General features: G+C 42.9%; 1 protein-coding gene across 1 annotated transcript; it reads left to right on the forward strand.

Annotated features, from left to right (window-relative positions):
• The first annotated feature begins 4828 nt into the window (after positions 1–4828).
• LOC147430037 (putative pentatricopeptide repeat-containing protein At1g69350, mitochondrial) lies at positions 4829–8531 on the forward strand. Its single transcript, XM_086495089.1, has 5 exons — positions 4829–4967; positions 5758–5873; positions 6180–6380; positions 6511–6821; positions 8363–8531. Exons 1-5 carry the CDS (start codon positions 4829–4831, stop codon positions 8529–8531), a joined length of 936 nt encoding a protein of 311 aa, XP_086351215.1.
• Positions 8532–22691: the final 14160 nt, after the last annotated feature.

A 22691-nucleotide genomic window follows, 5' to 3' on the forward strand; every position in this document is an offset into this window, starting at 1 on the left:
TCAAGACGACAGGACTCTATTGAACAAGCCTAAAAGTCATGTCAGGGACGACATGAACGCGGAGGGGGGGAGTGTTGAGCCAGCAGAGGATCACACCCACATTTTTGCTCACACCCATCATTTTGTAACCATTGATTGTAATAAATGTCTTTCCGACATTAATTTTGATTTGAGCCATTCATTAAGTAACGGGACTCAATTGAGTTTCCAGCCTGTAATCCCGACGTAATTTCACCTGCTGATGTAAATAATTAGAGATGTTCTCACCTCCAAGGCTGAGGTATATAAGCCAAAGTTTTGTAACCTAAGAGGGATTCAAATTTAATCAAAGTGAGTTTTTGAGCGCCGTGACTATGTCTGAGAGAGAGAGAGAGAGAGAGAGAGTCTTATCTCCTTGCTACGCGAGCTACGGGACCGCCATTGGAGAAGCGACACCGCCATTGTGTTAGCAACGGTGAGAGCTACGCACAGATACCAAGAGTGCGCGCTATCGGCTTCTACGTGTGGTAAGTTCCTACGAGCTTCGGTGTGAGTTTTCTTCCAACTCGTGTGTCGGAATAGAGCGTGCAGCATATCTATAGAACCACAACGAGTAGAGCTACACATTAGTACCATCGGGGTCAAGTTTCGGTCACCTGTATTTTTCGGCATGTCTTCATACGCGTTTATCGCACGGAGTGATTATAGGTTGATTTTACAGTTCAAGTCTTTAGGGTGTTGTTCTTACCTAGTGCATAGACTTCCCCTTGAGTTTGAGATCGATTCAATGATTCTAGATCCTGTTTCGTATAGCATTCGTTCGTAGTACGGATTTCAGTCACTTGCGTGTTTTAGAACTTAGATTTGATTTCCTTAGTAGTGATTGTCATTAGAAGGTCGAGTAGGTGATTTGACACCCACCTAGTTGTTTCCATGCGCCTGCGGGTCAAGCTTTGTCCTCGTCTGACAAATTCTGTTGTTGGTTGAGTTCTCGCTATTTAGCTTCCGCTAGCGGCGTAACCGCCTTAACAGTTGGGTCGGGTTCTCGCGCCTCAAGCTCAGCCCTAGCTTACCTAAGGTCAAAGGCCTTTTACACACATTATTGGAGGTCTTCAATGAAGCTAACCCTAAGGTCTTATGCTCCATTTGTTAGCCTTGCTCTTTGATAGACCATCTCTCATTTGGCCCCCTTTACCATTGGCCCCATGTTGAGATAGATCTATAAGCACATGTCTATATCTTAACACTTGTTCCTGTTTATTCTCCCACATTAAGTGATCAATTTAATATGAGAAAATCATTTGGGTTGGTTAGATATTAGATATTAGATTTTATGACACATTTAAAGTACTCTAGTGAGTTATAAATGGAGTTCACACATTATGTAGGTTATAGGCCGGTTACACAAATGATTGCAAAGGGAAAACAATGTGGAAAATCAAGATGTTCTTCTTGATTTCATTGAACCTCCTCCTATACCGTGTTATGGTAAAATGGATAGTTGAATTCGTCAAGCATGCCATTGTGGAAAACATTAATGTTCTTATGAAGATATAACCACTTTTGTTTTCAAGGACAAAAGCGTTTCTCCAAGGGGGGAGTAATGTCAAGCCTAGGATAAGATGGGCCAGGGCAGGGGCCAGGAGAAACATGTGGTACATGGGAGCTTATATTTAGTAGGCCAAGGGCCTATATTAGGCATGGTTGGGTGGAGAGTTGCATGAACACACATGGTATATCTTGAGGCATCTATAGAGCACTTTCCTCTATGCAGCTCAAAACACAATTTTGAGGGTACATACGACTTCAAAAGGGGTGTTAAACTGCAAGACACTTGCTCAAAAATCTCTCGAGATTGCAAGTATTATGCCTCCACGAAACGAAATTTTTGAAAAACTACAATCATGCGCATGGCATTCGTGCGGACCCAAACTTGGTATGTAATTGTGCTTGGATACCAATATGAGAGACTGGGGACTAGCACATGCAACTCTCCACCCAAACATGCGTAATAAAGGCCCTTGGTGTGCTAAATATAGGCATCCTTGTACCGCATGTTGTAAGGTATGATCTTTGTCCTAGAGTCACTAGAGTATGAGTGAATGAGAGAAGAAGTGGAATTATCCCACATGTAATGGTGCAAAATTGTAGAGCTACTTAAAGCTCCTTTCATGAATAAACAAATCCATTCCAAGTTTTCATTACATGTCTCTTGTCTATCGTGAGCTTGTGATGGGTTAGCAAACTACTCAAGATCGTGTTTATGAGTCCAAGTTAATTTATCTTGGAACCTAATTTGTTTTAAGTAACAATCTAGCCTACACACACTGACTTGTGTGCACAATGTTTGTCTATCACCCACCTTAGCTACCACGATCCCATTCCCATCAAGTGGTATTAAAGCCGATGGTTCACTCCTAGGCCTTAATCTCTATGCTAGATTACATTGGCGTCCTCTCTCTCTTTCAGCCATTGTAATTGTCAATCAAAAGCTTCTTTTCATTGCACATTGCATCAACTAACCCTTTTCTTTTGAACTTTGTTAATGAGGGGATACGTACTATTGAAGTGCCACTACCCACATTAATAGAATTAGAAAGAACAAAAGTGATTAGTCTCCTTTGCATCATTAATTAGATCAATTCTTACATCTTTTCACTATAAATTTATATCTCCCTAGCTTTCATTTTCTTTGTGCAACTTGTGTGTGTGCAACACGTTTCTCAAGAGCTCTTTGTAGAGCCCTAGATCATTGAAAAATTAGTGTACATTGGAATCTTCAATTAGCCTGGCAACCCATTGATTAATCTCTGGATTTTTGGCAGACCTGCAGAACTGAAGAAGTTTGTGTGTGTGTGTGTGTGTGTGTGTGTGTGTGTGAGAGAGAGAGAGAGAGAGAGAGAGAGAGAGAGAGAGAGAGAGAGAGAGAGAGTTTAATTCTCTCTCTCTCTCTCTCTCTCTCTCTCTCTCTCTCTCTCTCTCTCAGTTAACTCTAAAATTTTTGCAACCAAGCACCATTTGCAATGTATGTCATCATCTACATTTATGGAGATTATTCTCTAGTTGTGCTTGTGTAAAGAGGTAGACACTGGCTAGAGAGTCTCCTAAGCTAAGACCCCTATATTAGCACAATGAGTGAGAAGGGTGTAGAGAAATTTAATGGGGAAGGGTTCCACACATGGCATACGATGATTAGGGGCTACTTGATAAAGAATACATTATGGGGACTGGTCAAAGTGCCACTAGATGATCAAGAGGGAGTGCATACTAGGGCATTTAGTGCACAAGCTATAATAAAGGAGGAACAAGCACTTGGAAACATTATCACTGCACTTCACGACAACTATGTTCACTTCATTGATAATGTACAAGTGCACATAAAGCATGGGCTGTTCTTGAAGAAAACTTTGGGCTAGATCTAAAAGAAGTAAAGTGAACCTTAAAAGACAGCTTTACGAAACCATAATGTATGAAGGAGAGGACATAGCTAGATACTTAAAAGCATCATAACCCAGCTTACTTACATAAAGTGTGATATACCAAAAGATGAAAAAGTGGTCGTGCTTTTAAGTGCACTTACACCCTCTTATGAACACTTAGTCACCATCCTTGAAGATAAAGAACCGGCTCCAGCATTACAAGACAACATCAATTCACTTCAAGTAGAAGAGAAGAAGCAAAAGGGCTCATCGATATCATCAAGAGGAGCTTTTGTCGCACCCTTGTCGCATCATCAAATGTAAAGAAGTGTTATGATTGTGGGAGAATGGGACATGTAGCAAAGGATTGCTACACAAGCAAATCTTGCAAGAGATGTGATAAGAAGGGGCATCCTCCTTCTCGATGCTACTCAAGTAGAGAAAGCAACAATGGCAGCAGCAATAGCAGAAGCTACAAAGGTAAGAAACATGTAAGAGGATCAGCTCATGTGCTGGAGGATGAAGAAGAAGACAAAGAAAAAGGCAAGATCAACCTTGTCTACTATGATGACATACTCTAAAGATTGTAGCCTCTCTACTTCAAGGGGGGGAATTTCTTTTTGTCATCTTTTGTGGATTTGTTATCCTTTATAGATATGTATTGTCATCCTATGTGGATACCATGTGTCATCCTTAGTGGATAAAGGATCTTCGATGTATTTTCCTAGTCCAAACCTCAAGGGGAGGATTGTAAGGTACGAGCTTTGTCCTAGAGCCACTATAGTATGAGTGACTGAGAGAAGAGGTGGAATTATCCCACATGTAACGGTGCAGGACTATAGAGCTACTTAAAGCTACTTTCATGAATAAACAAATCCATTCCAAGTTTGCATTACATGTCTCTTGTCTATTGTGAGTGTGATGGGTTAGCAAACTACTCAAGATCATGTTTATGAGTCCAAGTTAATCTATCTTGGAACCTAAATTGCTTGAGTAACAATCTAGCCTACACACACTCACTTGTGTGCACAATGTTTTTCTATCACCCACCTTAGCTAGCATGATCCCATTCCCATCACATGTGTGTCTTCGCCCTTGGCCCTAGCTAGTCTTACCCTAGGCCTGACACAATTGCTATTAATACTCGCATCAGATGCTAAAAACCTTTAGTAATCGCTGACTATGACATCCTTTCCCCCACGCACTAGAAGTTGTTGTTGTCTCTTTTCCAATGCAAATATTTTCTAGTGCTCGAGAGGGTCACAAAGCAGAAAATGTTTACCGAAAGCCTCATAGTGAATGGTGCTAAGCTTATTGAGTACTTTGTGAAAATTTTTCTTTTTGTCTCTAATGACAGAGAGAGAATCATAGCTTTGCAAAGGAGCTTGAGCATTAGGCTAGGTTGAAAGAATAGGAACAACATAGAAGCAATGGTAGACATGATAGAAAAAGTGAATGTGATAGTCAACACGATGGCAATAATAGAAAAAGAGATGATGATGAAGATCGCAATAGACATGATTGACAAGATGATGGAGATCTTGATAGACATGATCGACATGAGAGAAGGTATGAAAGACAAAGAAACCATGATAGAGATGATGAATATAGAAGGGCTCATAGCCACAAAGTGTCACCTATGAAAACCATAAGATATCTAGATGGTTCACTTCAAATAATTGCCATGACACAATATGCTTTAGGCAAAGAGAGGAGAGTGTTGCGAGAGCAACAACCAAGGAGCATGTTTGATTCCATCCCTACAAATCTGAATTTTCCTTGGGAAGATTGTTAGGAAATATGACATAGCTAAATAGATATTTGAGTAGCTTACTTAATGGAGAGAGATAAATTTTCACACACGAGAGATTATAGAGTAGAGAGAGAGAGAGAGAGAGAGAGAGAGAGACAGAGAGAGAGAGCACAGACGATATACGTGGTTCACCCAATGTGGGCTACATCCATGGGAAAGCAGCCACTTAATGGATTTAGTACTTCAAAACAAGAAGTAAGTTACAAAGGGATTATACCCTGTTGGAGCTCCCGCCTTACTTCACTCTCACCACCTCACATCAACTTCACAATGCACCATAATGCTTCACAATCTGTTTCTGTGTGTAGAATAGGCCTCTTTTTATAGGCCAAAATGGCTGCCCTCTCTCATAAGAGGTTGTGAAAATTTTGGTTTCCGGCGAGTGATTTTTCTTCACGCACGATGGCTTCTTCTCATAATGGGGGCCTTACAAATGTGTGTTTTTAATACAGAAAAGTACAAGGGGTAAATCAGGCTCCATACTTAACAAAGCTCCCATGCTATAAACACAAGAGAGACATCTCACTCATGAACTTTGTGGTGCAGGGCTCTCTCCGTATGACCTGTTGGAGTGGAAGAAGGATGAATTTGGTAAGGCCAGTGATCAAGTCTCTCAGTGGGGTCACTATATAGAGATATTGTATAGCACATGTGCTCAAGAGGTATTCATAAAACCCCCTATTCTACATTTTTTGAGGTATATAGAGACATTTGGGAAAAGCATTGCAAATGGACAATGAGAGCATCTAGAAGCTGATGGAGAACACTCTGTGTCAGTAAATCATAAAGGTTCGTTATTTGCATTCCAATTTCCATGTCTATACATTTGCTTGAACCTCACAACTAGACTACAGGACAAGGCACAAATTTTATTCCTTATAAGCTTTGGGGAGACAGTCGCGACTTTCCACCATACTTTTGTATGGCACATGAGCAAATGTGCCATAAAGGAATTCCTCCTAATGTAGTCACGAATGTTTGGAGTCTTGAAAGCATGCACTATGGTCCGGGCCATAGACAAAGGCAAGCAAATCCATGATGAAATATTGAGTCAAGCATTGTTGGAGCATAGTATTGTGTTGAGTTTTGCTCTTGTGGACACGTATGCCAAGTGTGGTGATCTTTCTCAAGCGCAAAGCGTTCTAGAGAAGCTCCCTTCTTGCAACATGGTCTGTTAAAACTCTTTGATCTCAGGATATGCTCAAATGGGGCAAGTCCAAGAAGCTCTTGACTGCTTTGAACGAATGCAATTCGAGGGAATTTCTCCTACTATTGTGACCTATGTGTGTATTCTAAAAGCATGTGATGGGATTGGAGAACATTGGCAAGGGAAAGCAATTGCATGATAATATTTCAAGGCAAGGTTTACTCGAGTGCAACAATGTAGTGAGTAATGCTCTTGTGGACATGTATGCCAAGTGTGGTGCTCTTCCTCAGGTGCAATGTGTCCTTCAGGAGCTCCCTTATCGCACCGTGGTCTCTTGGAGTGCTTTGATTGCAGGCTATGCTCAAAAGGGTCAAGGTCAACAAGCTTTAGAATGTTTTCAACAAATGCAATGTGAGGGGGTTCTTCTTTGTGTTGTGAAAATTAGAGCTATCAACAAAGGAAAGTAAATATATGATGAGATTTTGAGGCAAGGGCTGCTGCAACATCATACTATGCTTGGTAATTCTCTTGTAGAAATGTATGAGAAGTGTGGTACGGCCAGCAAGCCCTAGGATGTTTTTAGCAAACGCGAAGCATAAAAAGGGCTTGAGCAGCTTTCTATCTGGAATGTCATCTCATGGAACACACTGACTACGGGATATGCTCAACAATGGCAGGACCAAAAAGCTCTGGGTTTTTTTCAACAAATGCAAAGTGAGGACATTTCTCTAGATACAATCACCTATGCTTGCATCTTGAAGCGATGTGGTACTATGCAGAACGTAGAGAATGCCATACATATAATCAACAATCTATGTTGTGCTTAACACTGCCTTGATCGACATCTATGTATGCCAATGTGATAGAGCCAAGGAGCCTTGGGCTGTTCTTAGCAGATACGAAGCGAGGGTATATCTCCAAATGCAATCACCTACACTTTTGTCTTGAAAGCATGTGGCATTGCCTTGGTGGACATCTATGACTACAATGTTATCTCCTGACATGCATTGATTGCGGGATATGCCCAACAAGACTAGGCCATGAAACTCTGGCTCGTTGTTCTTAGGATGCAAATTGAGGGTACTTCTTGCACTATGTAGGACTCTAATATGAGCAATGTTGATATTTTTAGACAAGAGTTGCATGCGTGGCACTACCCTGATCGACATGTATACCAGATGATGGTGTGCTTGAGGAGATTTTTGTCTTGAATGTCGTCTCTTGGAACACATTGATTGCGGGATATAGTTAACAGTGGGGTGAGAAAGCTTTGGGATGTTTTCAACAAATGTTGAGTGAGGACGTTTCTCCAGATGCCAAATGTGACACGACTAGCAAGCCGTTGGATGTTTCTAGGAATTGCAAAGCACAAAAAGGGCTTGAGGAGCTTTCTACCTTGAATGTCATCTCTTGGAACACATTGACTGCAAGGTATCCTCATTATTACAACAATAAGCCCTGCACTGTCTATAATGTAGAACATATTGTTAGCTCTGCTTCTCTTTAAGTTTAATCTATATACTGACATTTTTTGTATTTGTGTTAACTCGTATTTTGTGTGTGAAAAAAAGGACATATATTCACAACAGTGGACGCTTCAACTGCACAACCACGACTCCAACTTGAAAACACTGCAAGGTCCATTATTTGCTTCTAATTCCCCATGCCTATGCATTTGCTTGGCTCAACACATAAATGCTACGGGGTAGGGTACGCCTTTCATTTCTTATAATTTTTGGAGAGAGACCACACTGCCAACTCTCCACCATACTTTTGTATGGCACTTTTGTATGACATGCATCGTATATTTAGCATTTTCAATTGATGCCTAACTACAAGACAACATGTTTAACTATTCACAATGCTTTTATGTAGCTTGATTCAAATATTGTCCTCTGGCTTACACAATTGGACAACACCTGTACACGATTACCAGGTTAGTAGTGCAATTCAATTTTTATAGTCTGTTGATGCTTTTTGTGTTTTTTGAGTTTGATGCTTTAGAATGTTCCAACAAATGCAACATGAGGGAATTCTTCGAATTGGAGCTATCAGCAAAGAAAAGCAAATACATGATGATATTTTGAGGCAAGGGCTACTGCAACATCATACTATGCTTGGTGATGCTCTTGTGGACATGTATGCAAAGTGTGGTACGACTAGAAAGCCCTAGGATGTTTTCAATTGATGTGAAGCACAACAAAGGGCTTGAGGAGCTTTCTGTCTGGAATGTCATCTCTTAGAACACATTGACTGTGGGATATGCTCAACAACAGCAAGACCAAAAATCTTTGAGCTATTTTCAACAACTGCGAAGCAAGGAAATTTCTCCAGATGCACTCACCTATGCTTGCATCTTGAAGCCATGTGGTACTATGTAGAACATAGAGAATGGCAAACATATAATCAACAATCTACGTCGTGCTTAACACTTCCTTGGTGGACATGTATGCCAAACGTGGCAGGGCCAAGGAGCCTTGGGTTATCCTTAACAGATACAAAAGCGAGGGCATATCTCCAGATATAATCACCTATGCTTTCATCTTAAAGGCATGTGGCATTGCCTTGATCGACATGTATGTCCGCAATGTCATCTCTTGAAATGCATTGATTGTGGGATATGCCCAACAAGGACCGGGCAACAAAACTTTGGATGGTTGTTTTTAGGATGTGAAGCAAGGGCACTTCTTGCACTACGTAGGACTCCAATATGAGAAACAATGATATTTTTAGACAAGAGTTGAGTGTTTGACACTACCTTGATTAACATGTATGCCACATGTGGTGTGCTTGAGGTGCTTTCTGTCTAGAATGTCGTCTCTTAGAACACACTGATTGTGGGATATGCTCAATAGTGATAGGGCCAGAAAGCTTTGGGCTATTTTAAGCAAATGCCAAACGAGGACATTTCTCCAGATGCAATCACCTATGCTTGCATCTTGAAGGCATGCGGTGCTATGGAGAACAACAGTATGGGAAACCTAATTCACAATGATATTCTCATTTAGTGGCTATTGAAACAAAATGTCATGCTTGACACTACGTGTATGCCAAATGTGGTGTACTTCAGAAAGCACAAAGAGTTCTTGAGAAGCACCCTGCCTGGATCTTAAGTCTTAGAATGCATTAATTGCGAGATATGCCGAATAGGGGACATGGCACTTCTGCATGATGTGCAATGTATATTTAGCATTTTCACTTTGCACCTAACTCCAAGACAAAATGTTAACTATTTACATTGCTTTATGTAGCTTGATTCAAACATTGTCCTCTAGCTTGCACAATTGGAGGACACCCATACATTATTACCAAGTCGATACTAGTGCAGTTCAATTTTTATGGTCTGTTGATGCTTTTTGTATTTTTTGAGTTTGTTAATACTTCCTTAAGTTTAGTTTAGCCAAATGTTTTTTTCACTAGTGTATGACCAATTTTGATAAAGAAAATCTATATATCAAATAGACACACACTTCTTTTCTCACAATTATGCAATTGATTTAGAGTAATAAATAGACATGAAATTCTTTTTTGAAATTTTTTCAATGCCATGAAATTGGACCATTTTATATGATATATATGCAATTCTTTTTTTTAATTCGCCAATGCACTTTGTACTTCTTCACTTCTGTGCTCGATGCACGATGTTAATCTGCGTATGTCGTGTTATGTTCTATAGCAACGCCCACCGAGCAAGTTCAAGCGCTCTAGTTCAATTTTAATTTCAATCTGCATAGCTCAATATAAGGAGCTGCCTCACTCGTTGAGGGCAAGCTTAGTTTGGTCCAGTCTCTCTCTAAGTGTCTTGTAGTGTGCTCACTACAAGACACTTAGAGAGAGACTGGACCAAACTAAAAGTGCTCACTACAAGACACTTAGAGAGAGACTGGACCAAACTAAGCTTGCCCGCACTCTACAAGACACTTAGAGAGAGACTGGACCAAACTAAGCTTGCCCTCAACGAGTGAGACAGCTCCTTATACTGAGCACTGAAAAGGCTACATGCCAAGAACAAGAGAAGTGTCCTCCCACACTAGGTGGTCGGACACACGACCACACACCACAATATTTACGAACTTTGTGTGTTCAAGTTATTCATTGTGTGTTAGCAACAAATCGTTGCCTACGTCGCTTGCGATGTAGAGTGTAGCTTGTTTATGAAGGGCTTAGCATGCGCCTGACTCAACCAGCATTTGCAACATTTGGCATTGACTGCGAGGGCCATGCGAATTCTGCCGGTATGAGATGCTACATCAAGCGCTTCTCGGACCCAGTTGCTGATTACTTCGTATAACACGTATGTTCAGTTCAATGTTTTTGTATATTGTGCTTATCATGCAGACACTTTCCTGCATTCGATTACCCTTTAGCATGCCACTTACTTACTAGTGCAGCTTCTTTGTGGCATTTAGAGACGGAAGAGTATAAGGACAAGGCTCGCATTTTGCTCGAAAAATCAAGGGGTGGTGCTGTTGCTCTTTGAATCCTTCAAAAACAACCCCTCCATTGGAATGGTGCTATACTTGCTGGACCCACATGTAAGGTAGTTACTCTTCACATGCTTTCATTTAGCATAGCTTCTGATTGCCATAAATGGATTTGCAAAGGAATCCCTCTCCGTTTGCAATCTCCATGCTCCATGCTTTCAAAGCTTTTTATTATTTTTCGATTCTACGAAGAAAACCATTCCAATCTGTGATAATATAGAGACAGCTTCAAGGATCTCTTTAAAAGAGAAGGTGTGAATGTGACATTACTCTGATGATTATTATAGACCTCTTTGTTTACATGCTTTTATCGACCAGTTCCAGTTGTTTTGCTTGTAGTGACATTTCCTTTCAAACTTTGTTGCAAATGCAATTCAATTCTCGCATCTACCAAGAAAAGCCTTTGTTATAGAGGGGGCTCGACCTTTTGAATGCCAAACTAGACCTAGAATAAAGGTTACACATGATGAGCCAATTGACATCCGGATTCCGTAGCCTTCTTTGTATAGAGGCAATGATCGATTTCGCTCTGTCTATATAACCTTCTGGTGCTCGCTTCAAACCATATAGGCTTTTCTTAAGCTTATCCATGTTGTCTCAAGCAACCAAAGCAAGATCTTCGCACAAAATAGTCACTTTGATAGTGGAAGAAAAGACTTCTTTAAAATCTATAGTGTGATTCTGCTTGAATCCTTTACCATTGGCCCCGTGTTGAGATAGATCTGAAAGCACATGTCGATATTCTAACCCTTGTTCCCGTTTTTGCTTCCACATTAAATGATTAGTTTAATATGAGAAAATCATTTGGGTTGGTTAGATTTTAGATTTTATGACATTACCTCTCTCTTGAAATCATAGATGTCCTTGACTATGAGGTAGAAGAGATAAAGCTTTAGTCATTAGTCAATCTTGCTTAGTAGGTAGAGGATCCCTTTTTACCCTACGACATCTTTCCAAGATGGATGACTAATCCATTCGGTGCTTGGGAGACATAGCTGCCGCAAGCATGTCTGCTCTTTAGTCCATTTCATTCTTCCAAGTAGAGTGACAAATTCTACTCGGTGTTTGATTGACGTCGCCATTACAAACATGATTCTAAGCATGCATACTATTTAAATTTGTGCACAATAAAAAAAAGAGAACTAGTCTTATAAGACAAAGACATTGGTAATTTAAAAGAAATTTGTACATTTGCTTACTCTAACAGCTTATAGATGCATTTACATGGCAAAGTATTTTTTTTTTTTTTGCAAAGGCACCGAGTCACAAGTCTTATGCTTTTGCAAAGAATTCATTTTTGTTTAGGTAACACTTTTTCACTTAAGCTCAACATAGTCTCATAATAGTAGGAGCGCTCTTTCAACATAATGTAGTCTAGGCATGGCACAAATTGTTTAAGTGGCTTAGAAACTTGAGTTGACCTTCTCAATGCAATAAATCCTTCACTATGAGTTGATTGTATTCCAAGCATTTCAACTCTACTTGATGAATTGCCACTACTTTGTGCTCAGAGCTACTAAGAGCATCACTTTGCACACTGTCTTCACCTTCTTGCACGTGGACAACTTATTGTCGTTGCTTATAAACGGGTGGCACAATATCTTAGAAACTAACCTTTCTCATTGCAACCCTTTGGAATCTAATGCATTTTCTTCACATTGAATAAGACATCATTGTTGCGGATAATCTTACGTCACCGAGAGGTGTATTTTTCTTGTTGCCTTCTTCTAATATATATTACATATTTTAATTTATTTTAGTTTTGCTTGTTTTCCTTGAAACCCTTGAAAAGGTGCAAGTGGACATTGCATGGTTAGTGTGAAACGTCTCCAACCAATAGGTTTCTCACATTGGGAATCTAGGTCGGTCACCCGTCGACTGGTCGGGTCAGTTAGCATTAAATTCTGATGAGTATGGAAGCATGTGTGCGCCTAAATGGAAATTGGGCCAAGCGACAAGTGACTGACAACTTTATAAGTTGGGAGGGGTCAAGAAACTGAACCATAAGAGGCATAGTGGACACATGTCAGTAGGAGATCAACGTGCTCGACAACACACACTCTCGAAGCTTGGGGACGCCCAAAAGAGAGTGGGGGCTGATTTTTTTAATTTTGTGATTACACTCGTGCATCTTTCTCTCCCTTACATGTATGGTAATACCCCACTAGCAGGGCTCCTCTTATGACTATGTACAGTCATGGGTTTTATGCGCGTTCGCCAAGGCAAGAGCCTTTTGAACAGGATTTAGATTAGCTAATTGCTAATCGCCCACATGTATGCACAGATCCATCGTGAGAGATTGTGAAACGGGAGAGTTTTCTCGTGTGAAAATTGTCCAAATCAAAGGGGAAGTGTCCCATTGCGTACGAGAGCTCCTGAGACGCTCATAGACTTATTTGCTCTGCTCAAAACGATTCAAAATAGAGAATTTTATCTGGTTGCGTTTATTTGCAGGTTTAGGGTTTTGCACCTAAACCCATCGTGACAGATGCAAAACAGGAGAGTTTTCTCACGAAGGGAAGTGTCCCATTGCGTGCAGGAGCTCTTGAGACACTCATAGGCTTGTTTGCTCCGCTCAAAACAATCCAAAAGAGAGAATTTTAGCTTGCTTGCGTTTATTTGCAGGTTTTGGGTTTCGCGCTTAAAAGTGCAAGATAAGACCTGGGAAGCTTCGGGGAAGCCTTGGGGTGCTTATACAAGGATTTAGACACCTGTCAGTGACCAAAACAGGAAATTACAGCGTGCTGAAGTTTACTTACAGCTCATCGGAATGCTTCTAAAATGCAAGGGAATCCGTCCTAGACTCGTACTTTTGATCTACAGAGATTTTGGCATGGTTATGTTGCTGAATTGGGTCGAAAACCTACAATTTTCGACATCTTGGTGGGAGTTTGGTCTAAATGTCCAAATTTTTTGTTTTCAATTGAGTAAAGAAATACCGAAAGGGGTGCCAGTCTTTGGGGCCTACAACATGTCAGTCTTCGTGTGCACAGAGAAAGTGTAACAAGCTTGGACACTCCAAGAGAGAAATCAATAGCAACACAGGAACATAAACTTCAAAATCACTGAACTTTGAGAGAGAGAGAGAGAGAGAGAGAGAGAGAGAGAGAGAGAGAGAGCCTGCCACGTGGCATAGCCAACACAAAAAGCAGAATTTCCGTACAGCCTGCCACGTCGGCATCTGTACGATCACCACATCAGCATGTCAGCGCGATTTATGGAACCCTCTTTCAGAGTGCAAGCTTTTGGTCTTTAGGGTTTTAGGCCCCTCGGCTGGGGTACCAGAAGTTCGTACAACTTTGAGCTTCAAGTTCTTTAATTTAGGCCTCTCGGCTAGGCTCTGTAAGTTGGTAAAGCTTTATTTGCATCTTTCACTAGAGGTTGGACCTCCCTTTGTCCGAAGTGCGTCTAGTCGGCCATGCCACATCATCACTTTGTAACAGAAAGTTCCTACAACTCTTCAAGAAGAGGATAGGTTGTTTAAAGCTCAAGTACTTAGTTGCATGAAAATTTTCCAGCAACTGGTCAAGAACCCAAGGATGCAGGAGTTCTTATAGGCTTGGACACAAGGTATGAGCCGTTGCAAGAAAAGGAGATGTCACAAAGTGATGACGTGGCTACCGACAACAGAAACCCTAGTTTCTGCCAGAAACCCTAATTTTTGCCAAAAATCCTAATTTCCTGCAAATCCTAATTTTTGCCAAAAAACCCTAATTTTTGGAAACCCTAATTCCTGGAAACCCTAACCCTAACTGCTAGCTGAAACCCTAAAGTGGCTGGAAACCCTAATCTGGCGGCAAATGCCACGTGGCAGCAGTGTACGGATTTCCGGAATTTGCGGGCTTGCTTTTTCTCTTCCTAGCGACGCAAGTTGGCATGCTTTTTGGGCTACGCTTTGGAGATAGAGAGAGAGCAAGGGAATACTTGCTTTATTTTACTCTCTTGAGAGAGAGAGATTGCTTTTTAACTGGAAGCTTTTGGGGCTCTGCTTTTGGGCATCCCTTGTAATCTTTAAATACGCGGTGAGGGGCTCACTTCTCAGAGCATCTGGATGCAGAGTCTGAGAGTGAAACCCTAACCGCTCTCTTGTACTTTTGACATTGATTTAATACATAAAGAAATACCGCAAGGGGCGCCAGTCTTTGAGGCCAATATCTCTAGGCATGGAACTCCGCCGGGCCAGTGCAAATCTATTGTGATCTGTGAATTGTTTTGAAGTGGTTATTTGGTGCTGTGGTGATTGATTCTTGACTTGGAGTGTCCAAGTCTGTTTACAGTGGTATGAGAGCACGGCCGATTTCTCTTCTACGAGAAATCCGATCCCCAATTTTTTTTTTCCGCAGCACCTATGGCTTCATGCAAGGATCAGTCGACTCCCTCTGCATCTGGAGATGCGGGCAGGGATCACAACGAAGATTCCGGCAGAGAGTATGGCCCGCCTCGGCCTACTCAGGCGGAGCAAAGAGAGATGAAGCGTCGTCAATTGATTGGCGATGCAACAAAGATGATGCTCAGTTTTGCGAAGGATCCGAAATTGGCAAAATATATGCTCGAGACTTCTTTTCAGGAAGTGCATGCGCAGTGGCAGAAAACCACTACACCACCCCTGAAACCCGCTCTCAAGAAACCTTCTGATCACAAACAGTATACAGAGAAGGAACTAGAAGAGGTGGTTGATGCACGGATTGCTCAGATTTTTGACGTGCAAAAGAAAGCCAAACAACACGGCAAAAAGCAGAAGAAAGGCACTGACTTCCCGGGTTATTTGGGTCGTCAGTTGACATTTGACAAAGCAAAGAAAAAGAAGAAGCGTGTTCACTTTGAAGGAGTACCCAGTTCTTTTTCTTATTCTTCTTCTTTTGACAGTTCTTCTAGCTCTTCAGATTCGAGGGAAGAAGACAGAAAAGGTAAAAAGTGAAACAAGAAACAACGCTTCGGAAAGCGCAAGAAAAAGGCAAAGAAGGCTAAATCTCGCCCAGAGATTGACAGTTCTACTGAGGACTCGTCTACAGACAGCACAGATTCCGATGACGGAAACTTTTATGCGAACAAGAAGAATTTTTATAAAGCCAACCAGTATGACTTTCTCGAAGATAAAAGCAAGAAAGCCCGAGAGTTTAAGGAAGGTGGTCACTCGATCAAGTTTGATACTTTTCAGGATACTCAGATGCTTCGAAGGCTTTGTCTTTTATACAGCAGTTTGACATCGCTTTCGCGAGAGGACGCTATTCAGAGCACTCCAAGAGTCGGAGAGCTGCCTCTTACTCTAAGGGGAATGCTCGCACTTGGTGGTCCACGCCTCTTTTAAACAAGACTGCTCCAGTTAAATGGCTGAAATTTAAGAAGCTTTTTATTTCTTCTTGGTTGACACAAGAGTATGAACACGATATACGAGCTGCTTGGAACCATCTTCGGATGCTCAAGAAAGATACAATCAATGCTTACTGTGAAAGATTCTGGAGCTCTTTTCTACCCGCCTCTTCATTCAAGAAGATCTCGTTTAGAGAACAGATTGAGCGTTTCACCTTGGGTCTACCTACAGAGATCCGAGATCACTGCTTGGAACAGAAGTCAGCTTCTATTCAGGAGTTGACGAGTCATGCGAAGCGGGGCTTTGCCATTCACTATGGCATTCTGACTTACCCCACAAATGAGGCCATGACACAACGAGCCGAACAAACTTATGGGAATAAAAGTAGAAAGAAAAAGAGCAACCCATAGAAAAAGGATGCACGACCCAAGCTTACTCCTCAGGAGCAAGCTCGATTTATCAAGGAGGGGAAGTGCTTTGGATGCGGGGAACAGGGACATATCTCCGCGAAGTGCCCTAAAAAGGCACAGATAGAACAGAATGATAAGGACGACGATAGGCCTGAGAGTTCGAGAGCAGCTGAGGAACGTGGACGAAAAGGCAAGATGAAAACATGACTGGTTCTAGATTGTGTGGGTACCGATCCCGACACCATGGACGAGAGTACAGAACTTTGCCGAGCTTGGGGCAAAGTGAAAGATCAAGAGGCCCTGATCTTCTTTGATGGAGGAGCCAAGGCCAACTTCATTTCACCTGAATTGGCGGCGCGGCTCGAGATCACTCCCGATCGGATGGGACCACTTGCGGAGGCAGTTCTAGCGGCACCTGGCAGGGACGTAGCCATTATACCTGTCATTGGCAAACTTTGGTTGCATTGTCAAGGGTATTTGGGGCATGAGGACTTCTTCATAATGCCTTTGGAGGGTTGTGATGTTCTCATAGGGATTCCCTGGTACCACAAGAACAACGCCGTGGTCGATTATCGGGCGAGGAAAGCGACTTTGACTACAGAAAAAGGCAGAACCATTGTACTTGATATTAAACTAAAGGGCGAGTCTGTCCCTATTGTATCAGCTTCGGCCATTTCAAAATTAATGAAATGTAGTCTGTTTGTTTACTCGATCTTTATGAAAGAATTGAGCGATAAGGATAGGACAAATATGTCTAAACTTGATAAAGAGCGCCAAGATTTTCTCCACTCACGCCGATTGCTTCTCAGAGGGCCTACTAGGCGGGTTACCACCTGCTCGTCCTGAAGATCATACCATTGATATGATACTTGGAAGCACACCACCAAACCGGCCACCTTACTGTGTGAGCCGAGCCAGAATGAAGAGATTATGAACCAAGTGAAAGACCTCTTGGAAAATGGTCTTGTCCAGCCTAGTACTTTACTGTATTGCTCTCCAGTGTTGTTGGTTTTAAAGAAAGACGGATCTTGGAGGATGTGCATCGATTATAGAGCTCTCAACAAAATCACTATCAAGAACAGATTTCTAATTCCTAGGATCGATGATATACTCGACAGGTTACAAGGATCCTCATGCTTTAGCAGGATTGACCTGAAGAGTAGATATCACTAGATCCGAATCGCGCCGGGAGACGTCTACAAGACAGCCTTTCGAACTACTTTTGGGTTATTTGAGTTTTTGGTGATGCCTTTTGGCTTAACCAATGCTCCTGCGACATTTAACTGGATGATGGACAGGATTTTTTGAGAGTACAGGCTATTTGTTGGCACTTTCTTTGACGACATCATTGTTTTCTCCAAGAATGTGGCAGAACACAGAGATCATCTACTTCAGGTCTTCCAGGCATTACGAGATCACATTTTAATGAGTAATGTAAAGAAAGGTGAATTTTTCCTACCAGAGATACACTTTTTGGGACACATTGTCTTAGCAGCAGGAGTGCAAATGGATCCGGCCAAGATTGAGACTATACGTTGGTGCAGCCAAAGTTGGTCCGAGCTAGGGATGATCTATGCCAGGCAGAGGCAGCAGCCGAGTGCAGTGCAGAAGGCTAGGGCAGGTACCAAGGCCCTAGGCAGCCAAAGGATAGCGGAGGTGTATGTTCGAAGTGGTTTTTTAGACCAAAGGGTTGCTGTAAAGAGCCAAGGAGATTGGTGGCCTTCTGTGCCCGAAATGTGGGTTTTATGTGCTAGAATGTGGTCTTCAGTGTGCTTTCCAAGCCGTTCCAGACGGCTCGTCAAACAGAGCCCCGGTGCTCAAGATATTGCAGTTTAAAGGTGAAGTGTGTAGCAGATCCTCGACGGACAGGGCAACTGAGGACAGGTGGCCCGGGCTGGTGTCAGTATATACATGTGTAGAGCTCTAGTTACGGAGCATGCCTGTCTTCTCAGATCGCAAATCAGAGCTCTGGATAGCAAGTTAAGGTCAGTTGAAGATTTTCCGAGGGCCGGGTCTAAGCTCATTTGATCGCACTGGAAAATGTGCCATTTGGCGTCTTTGAGCCTCGCCAAAGTTCTCAGTAACAGTATGCATTATGTGGAGCTACTCGGAGTCGACAACATGCCATTATGAGGTCGGAGGACGGAGTAATGATCAATCAAAGTTGACAGTAGATAATAGCCGGGCAACTGCAGATGATTTTTTTTCGTTTTGGAGGCCTTGGTTCGAGGGTGCCGAGGGATCGAAATGAAGATACGGCAAGTGTATTTGGGGCCGGGCAGGTGGAGTTTGAGGGAGTTTTGTCTACTTGATAATAGGGTTCAGGAGCAATAAAGAGGAGCCTGACCAAGGGGCCCCAAAATAATTGATTTAAAATTGAAGTTTCTTTGTAATCCTCTCATGGGAAGGAGGTTCTTGGAGAGGACTCACGGGCAGCTGCCACGTGGCCGGAGTTTATCCCACATGCGGACTGGAAAGCTGGGGGACACGCTATGTAGTGTGGGCCGTGAGCCCCCATTAGTACACAAGGGGAGTTGGAGAGCTTGTGAGCTCTTGGCCATGGCGGCGCTGTCCGTGGCGGTTTTGGAGGCGAGGCGGGGCGGCGCAATGGCGCGCCCACGCGTGAAGGTTTGGTGGCGTTAGTGGTGACGTGGCAAGCCCAGTAGGGGGCAACTCCCACTGCCCTTGGGGCCCCGAAATTTTAAAGGAGAGAAAGTGGGCAATAGTGATATCGCTATTGCCTCCCCCCCTCAGGTAAGAGAAAGGTCCCATAGCGCGACAAGGAGCATAGGGAGAAAGAGGGAGAGCTCGAGGGCAATAAAATGACCATGCCAAAGCGTGTCCGGGCAAAGTGAAGGTGAAGTAGGCCAAGGACCAAAGAGAAGGCTGGAGGAGTCGGATAGAGAGGATAAGTCAAAGTCAAGCATGTGGAGCAGTGCAAGGTTGAGGCCATAAGGGTAAAAAATGAAGAAGAAAAAAAATAAAAATGCTAGGGGGCAATAGCGACATCGCTAATGCCCTCCCCAAAGTGTAAAAGAGAGCAGATGGAGCAAGGCGGTGCCCCCCTTCCCAAAAGATACCAAAAATGGGTGCCATATGGACCAATTAAAGTGCAATTTCCCAAATTGAACCCCCCACCCTATAAGAGTAAAAAATTAATCAAATTAAGGGCTTTTTGGCCTAGTTTTTTGTGCCGTTTGAAGCCTGCAAAGGGGAGCTTTTGGACAAAGGAGTGTGCCTGTCAAGCACTTTGCATTTTCCTTGTGTAAATGGCCATGGTGATGGCAGTGTGAGTCTGTATAAGTGTTTGGTGAAGTGTAATCGAGCTGTTGTTGCCTCCCTTGCTGTTGTTTCCCCTTCTCCCCTTCTCTTTCTCCTTCTTTCATGGTTCTCCCCGGTGTCGGCAGTGTGGATGTGTGTGCCTCCCCGAACCAACGGTGTGTTGTGTGAGAGAGTGAGATTGAGTTGTTGTGAGCGCATGTAAGGGTGGTGACAGACAGTGGTAGTAGGTGTACCTTGTGTGGTGGTTTTGTGGAGTGTGTGAGTAGTGTTAATCGAGCAGGCGATGGTCTGTTGGTGTGAGTTGTGTGTTTGAAGGTGTTTTTCCGAGAGGATAGGGGTGCTGCGAATACCTTGAGCTATAGAGAGGCCTTTGTGTTGGTGCCGGGCGTGTTCCCCCATTCCCCTCTCCAACGTGATTGGCCCGATTTGAAGAATGTCCTTGAAGTTAGAAGCTTCTTGGGACCGTGTTCGTACTACAGGCGGTTCATACGGAAGTTTGCAAAGGTTGCTTCTCCTTTGCATATCTTGACACAGAAAGGAGTCCCTTTCTCGTGGGGATCCACAGGGGTGACTGCCTTTCAGACATTGAAAGAGAAATTGACTACGGGACCAGTTTTGACTTTGCCGGACTTGCATAAGTCATTTGAAGTATATTGTGATGCTTGTGGTCGTAGTCTGGGTGGGATCTTGATGCAAGAAGGCCATGTCATTGCTTTCGAGAGCCAATTGTTCTCTAGGCCGGAGATGACAGCACAGATTTATGAGAAAGAGCTTTTGGCGGTTATCCATGCTCTTACTCAGTGGCGGTATTACCTACTCGGAGCGGATTTTACTGTCTTCACAGACCATCAGAGTTTGCGCTACTTCTTGTCACAGAAGCAGCTTTCGGAAAAGCAGATGCGGTGGGCGAACATCTTGTCACAGTTTCACTTCTAGATTGTCACAGTTTCACTTCTAGATTGTCCATGTGCAGGGACAGAAGAATGTGGTGGCAGATGCTTTGTCTCGGAAGCCGTTGGTTCTGGCTATTTCCGTGATACATCATAGGAGCTTTGAGGATATGGTCGATCAGTATGCCATAGATACAGATTTTGCAGATATTTTCACACGGATACGGGATGGGGAGATAGTAGCAGGATACTCCATTCGGGAAGGCTACTTGATGAGAAAAACCATGTTGTGCGTTATACAGTCGTTGAGGGAAAAGGTTATGACTGAATGCCACTATCCACCTTTTATGGGTCACCGCGGCACTGCTACCACCATCAAGGGGGTAGAGAGATACTTCTTTTGGTTGAGACTCAAAAAGGATGTGGAAGAGTTTATGCGAAGTTGCTTAGTATGCCAGAAAGTCAAGTTTGACAGGCATAAGGCACAGGGATTGTTACAACCTTTACCCATACCCACCCGCCCCAGGGAAAGTATTGCGATGGATTTCATTTTTGATCTCCCGAGAACACAGAGTTGTCACAAAGTGATGACGTGGCGGACAACAGAAACCCTAATTTCTGCCAGAAACCCTAAAATTCCTGCAAAACCTAATTTCTGTCAGAAACCCTAATTTTCGGAAATCGCGGAGGCGGATTATTATTATTATTAATTTTTTTTTAAAAGGGGAAATTTTGAGCGACGCAAATCTCAGCTTTTCGCTTTGATTTGGGAGAAAGAAAGAAAAAGAGAACTTGCTTTTTACTGACTCTCATAGAGAGAGAGAGAACTGATGCTTTTTATTTTAAAAGCTTTTGGGGCTCTGCTTTTGGGCATCCCTTGTAACCTTTAAATTAGTGGTGAGGGCCTCACTTCTCAGAACATCTGGACGCAGAGTCTGAGAGTGAAACCCTAGCCAGTCTCTTGTACTTTGATTTGATTAATATAAAAAGAAATACCGAAAGGGGCGCCAGTCTTTGGGGCCAATATCTCTAGGCACGGAACTCTGCCGAGCCAGTGCAAATCTATTGTGATCTGTGAATTGTTTTGAAGTGGTTATTTGGTGCTGTCGCGGTTGATTCTTGACTTGGAGTGTCCAAGTCTGTTACAGTGGTATCAGAGCATGGCCGATTTCTCTTCTACGGGAAATCCGATCCCTGGATTTTTTTTCCGCGGCACCTATGGCTTCAGGCAATGATCAGTCGACTCCCTCTGCATCTGGAGATGCGGGCTAGGATCACAACGAAGATTCAGACAGAGAGTATGGCCCGCCTCGGCCTACCAGGCGGAGCAAAGAGAGATGGAGCGTCGTCGATTGATTGGCGATGCAACAAAGATGATGCTCAATTTTGCCAAGGACCCGAAGATGGCAAAATATATGAACCATACCTCTTTGGAAGAGGTACAGACGGAGTGGCAGAGAACCACAACCCCACTCCCGAAACCCGCTCTCAAGAAACCTTCTGCCTCCAAAAAAATATACGGAGAAGGAACTGGAGAACGTGGTTGATGCACGGATTGCTCAGCTTTTTGACGCGCAAAAGAAAGCCCAAAAGTACGGCAAAAAGCAGAAGAAAAGCACTGACTTTCCAGGGTTATTTGGGTCGTCAGTCGACTTTTGACAAGGCAAAGAAACAGAAGAAGCGTGTTCGATTTGAAGGAGTACCCAGTTCTTCTTCTTCTTCTTCTTCTTCTGACAGTTCTTCTAGCTCTTTAGATTTGAGCGAAGAAGACAGAAAAGATAAAAAGCGAAGCAAGAAACAAAGCTTCGGAAAGGCAAGAAAAAGGCAAAGAAGGCTACATCTCGCCCAGAGACTGACAGTTCTACTGAGGACTCGTCTACAGACAGCTCAGGTTCCGATGACGGAAAGTTTTATGCGAACAAGAAGAATTTTTACAAGGCCAACCAGTATGACTTT

The sequence above is a fragment of the Adiantum capillus-veneris genome, chromosome 22 (assembly GCF_014529385.1).
Source record: "Adiantum capillus-veneris isolate H3 chromosome 22, ASM1452938v2, whole genome shotgun sequence".
NCBI classification, from domain to species: domain Eukaryota; kingdom Viridiplantae; phylum Streptophyta; class Polypodiopsida; order Polypodiales; family Pteridaceae; genus Adiantum; species Adiantum capillus-veneris.

Coding starts and splice junctions, on each gene's coding strand:
- LOC147430037 (XM_086495089.1), top strand. CDS start 4,829: ATGGTAGACATGATAGAAAAAGTGAATGTGATAGTCAACACGATGGCA. Junction 4,968..5,757: donor CATGATCGACATGAGAGAAG/GTATGAAAGACA, acceptor TTTGTGGTGCAG/GGCTCTCTCCGTATGACCTG. Junction 6,381..6,510: donor AGCTCCCTTCTTGCAACATG/GTCTGTTAAAAC, acceptor GTATTCTAAAAG/CATGTGATGGGATTGGAGAA.